We start from the raw sequence: 3,935 nt of genomic DNA, 5'->3' as shown, positions 1-3,935 counted from the left end.
GATTGAGCCCCACATCGGGCCCCATGCTGCCTGTGGAATCTGCTTAAGATTCCGTCTCTTTCTCTCTCTGCCTGCCTCGCTCATGCATGTGCTCTCTCTAAAATTAAAAAAAAAAAAGAAAAAGAATGTGATTCATGCTTTTGTGTCCTTAAAACGGAAAATCATAAGGCACTGAGATGTGTACTTAAACACCACCAGAATGTGGACATGAAATTCATGTAACGACTGGCTTTTGAAAACCATCCACTAGCACAGAGCCGTCGGCGGGTCAAAGATGAGCCCCTTCTGGGGCCTGGCACTGGTCTCGGCAATGGAGGTAGACGAGGATCTTGCTGGGCCGAACGAGAAGATAAATAAGTCAATGGCAGGTATCGATAAGGGCGATGACAAGGATAAGATAAGGTCACGTGGTAGAGAGTGAGTGGGGCTGATTTAGCTGGGGGGGGGGGGGTCAGGGATGGCCTCTCTGAAGAGAGTGATGTTTATTTTTTTTAATGTTTTTATTTATTTATTTGTGAGACAGAGAGGCAGAGTGTGAGTGGGGGAGGAGCAGAGAGAGAGGGAGAGGGAGACACAGAATCGGAGGCAGGCTCCAGGCTCTGAGCTGTCATCACAGAGCCCAACGTGGGGCTCGAACTCACGAGCCGCGCCGCGAGATCATGGCCTGAGCCGAAGTCGGACGCTCAACCGACTGAGCCACCCAGGGCGCCCCAGAAAGCGATGTTTAAATGAAAACCTGAATAGGAGCGCCTGCCCGGAGCCGGCGTGGGAAAGGCGCGGGCCTGGCATTCCTACAGGTGCTGCAGCTGGCGGCCCGCGGCCTGGCCGGAGGCCCGGCCGCGCTGCTCTCCTCGGCCGTGGCGGTGGGAAAGCCCCGCGCGGGCAGGGACGCGGAGCCGCGCGCGGTCCAGGTGCCGGCGTGGGCGGGGTCCGCGGGCCCCGGGCCGGGCGTCTGGGACTCCAACGGAGACAGGCGAGAACTGCTGTCCTTGGCGAACCTGCGGAAGAGGAACCCGGAACGTGGAGAAGAAGAACTGGCCTCCAGGCTGGACCACGGCGAAGCCAAGGCCACGCGACACATCTTCCTCACTAGGCACTCCCAGAACCACGTGGATGCTTCCCAGGAAAAGGACCGCACGCTGACGCCCCTGGGTGGTGAACAGGCTGAACGGACGGGGCTCCGACTTGCCAGCTTGGGCTTGAACTTTAATAAAATTGTCCATTCGTCCATGACCCGGGCCATCGACACCACTGCTGTCGTCAGCGAACACCTGCCAGGCGTCTCCAAGGTCAGCGCAGACCTGCGTGGGGGGGAAGGCGCCCCTATCGAGCCCGACCCGCCCGTGTCCCACTGGAAGCCCGAGGCTGTGCAGTATGACGCAGCCGGGGCCCGGATCGAGGCCGCCTTCCGGAACCACATCCACCGGGCAGACGCCAAACAGCAGGAGGACAGTTACGTGATCTGCAGCTGCCATGCCAACGTCATCCGCTACATGGTGTGCCGGGCGCTGCCGTCCACCCCCCCCCCCCCCCCCGGAAGTCTGGCTCCACCTCTCTCTCAAGGACAGTAGCATCAGCCACCTGGTGGTTCGGCCTGGTGGCCGAGGGGCGCTCAGGGCCCTCGGGGACACGGGGTTCATGCCTCCGGACAAGATCTCCCGCTCCTGAGGGCTGCCTGGAGGACCCGCTCCCTGGGGCCCCAGCCTGGTTCTCCCGGGTGCCACCACGGACGCGGCTCCTTCCCCGTCTTCCCTCCACAGGCTGCGCTGCGGTGACGCTGTTCCTCCGGGAGGAAGGTGGAAAAAGCGCTCACGTCTTTAGTGTCTAAAATGGGGCGTTTCGGTCTGTACTTCCGACCCAGGATGGAAAAGGGAATCGTCGCGAGCAGATCAGCCTGATTTCTGTCTTGGGGTTCTCTGCCCCGTCTGCCAGGACGGGGCCTCGCTGCCGCCGTCTGCGGGGACTACGGCCAGTTTGCACAGGCGTCTTTGGTCGTGACCGCTGTTGGCCACGGGAGCCCCTCGAGGCTGTGGGCAAAGCCCATTAGGCACGAGGGGCTCCCCGGAGGAGGGGCCGCCAGCGCTTCCGTTCAGAACTTGTCGTCCGTTCTTCTCATTTCTTAAAACTCTCTCTATCGCTTAAATCTTTGTCAGTGAAAGATTCTGTTCCTCTGGGTTCTTGCTTCCCTAACCACTCGGTCTGGGGGCCTGCACCTGTGACGCCACGGGGTCTGAACTCCCCTGTGTTGTTCGGCCTTTCCCAGCACCTGGGAGCAGCACGAGGGTGAAGGAGGGGACCGGGGACCGGAGAGCGACAGTGCAGCCAGGGTCCTGTTTCAGGAGAATACTAGACACTTCAGTCTGCCTCTGGCTGTTAATCCTTTACACCTACGGATTAAACTGTTTAGACGTGATGTGTCCATTCCAAGTATTCTGTCAATTTAGGAGAAACTACAATTCCTGTGAAGTGGTCATGAGCATTTTCTGCGATCAGCGCGACTAATTGGGACATCTGATCCATTTCTCTGTAACTTTGGAAATAACTGCCAAATAAAATTTTATTTTACTGGTTTAAAAAAAAAAAAAACCAAACCCGAGTAAACATCTTTGTCAAAAATCGGCCCAGCCATCCATCGTCCCCACCATTTCCTCCCCCCCTCCCCACCCCCACCCCCACCCCCACCCCCAACCCCACCCCCATCCTCAATAGAACTGGACTAAGGGGTGGTCCCTCCACCTCTGGGCAGCTGTCCGCAGTGCTAACAACTAAGCAGAACAAAAACCTTCCTGTGAGAATTCAGCAAGGTGTCAATCGGCCCTTCTGACAAAGTTGGGCAGAACTTCCCCGTGGGAACAGAAACTGCTGGTCAAAGCAGATCTGTCTCTTGACAGGATTTTTGCACAGCTGTCATGCAGCCTTAGCCCAGCAGATTGGAAAAGGGTGGGGACGAGGCTGATTACGAGGAAGGAGAGATTTCTGTTACTAAATATTAACACCTTCAGTATGCCTGTCAAAAACGTCATTGCTTGGGAAAATCATGAACGAGAGAGCATGAGCTCTCATCTCCTACAGTCTCTCCTCTAAGATGGGTCCAATGTTAGAAAAAAAAAAAAAAGCCGATGTAACAACTGGCTCACAAGGCAGTAAGAATTGCCACTTACAGGCCAGTTCCACGTTTTCCGGGAACATTCTATGATGGCTCGCCTGGTTGAGATCCTCTTCTCCATCCTCAGCGTAGATGACTTACCATCTTTTTTTTAGGAAACAAAGACGTGTACGTATTATTCTTGTTCGATGTGAAAATGTGAATTTAAAAATATGTCAACCGAGGGAGGGAGAAGGACAGACAGAAAAAGGCACTTTAAACTTCACATTTTCAACTTTCACATAGTGATTCCTGCCAGGGGACCCGAGGAAACCAAGGGGTCGTCTCCCTAAGACTTGACATCTATTTGTTTCCATTTTTCCAAAGAATTTACATGTTGTGATTAAATACAAATTTGTTTAATAATAAAACTGAATTCTGTCCGTGTAAATTCTTTTCAAGGAATGTATACCAAAGGCAAGACAACTATCATGTGGGTGCGGTCAGATATAAGTAAACACTCACGTGTGCCTATGCGTGCATTTAAAAAAATCCTTAAATGGTTGAAAATGACTGCACTCACATACACCAAATGTGGGTTTTTTTTTATTTTTATTTTTTACATTTACTTTTTTGAGAGACAGAGTGCGAGCGCGAGTGGGGGAGGGGCAGAGAGCGAAGGAGACACGGAATCTGAAGCAGGCTCCAGGCTCTGAGCTGTCAGCACAGAGCCTGCCTGACACGGGGCTGGAACCCAAGAACCGTGAGCTCATGACCTGAGGCAGAGCTGGATGCTCAACCAACTTAGCCACCCAGGCTCCCCACATATGCTAAATGTTTTAGAAAACAG

The 3,935-nt window shown here is 54.1% G+C and overlaps 1 protein-coding gene across 1 annotated transcript; it reads left to right on the top strand.

Moving 5' to 3' along the window:
* Positions 1 to 274: 274 nt before the first annotated feature.
* Positions 275 to 1,668, top strand: LOC125147567 (serine/threonine-protein phosphatase PGAM5, mitochondrial-like). The gene is given in 3 exon segments (XM_047824660.1): positions 275 to 368; positions 745 to 1,529; positions 1,531 to 1,668. Coding segments are annotated over 3 exon segments (1,017 nt in total).
* The last annotated feature ends 2,267 nt before the right edge of the window (positions 1,669 to 3,935 follow it).

Source organism: Prionailurus viverrinus, chromosome D2 (assembly GCF_022837055.1).
Source record: "Prionailurus viverrinus isolate Anna chromosome D2, UM_Priviv_1.0, whole genome shotgun sequence".
NCBI classification, from domain to species: domain Eukaryota; kingdom Metazoa; phylum Chordata; class Mammalia; order Carnivora; family Felidae; genus Prionailurus; species Prionailurus viverrinus.
This window is presented reverse-complemented; position numbering and strand designations above follow the sequence as displayed.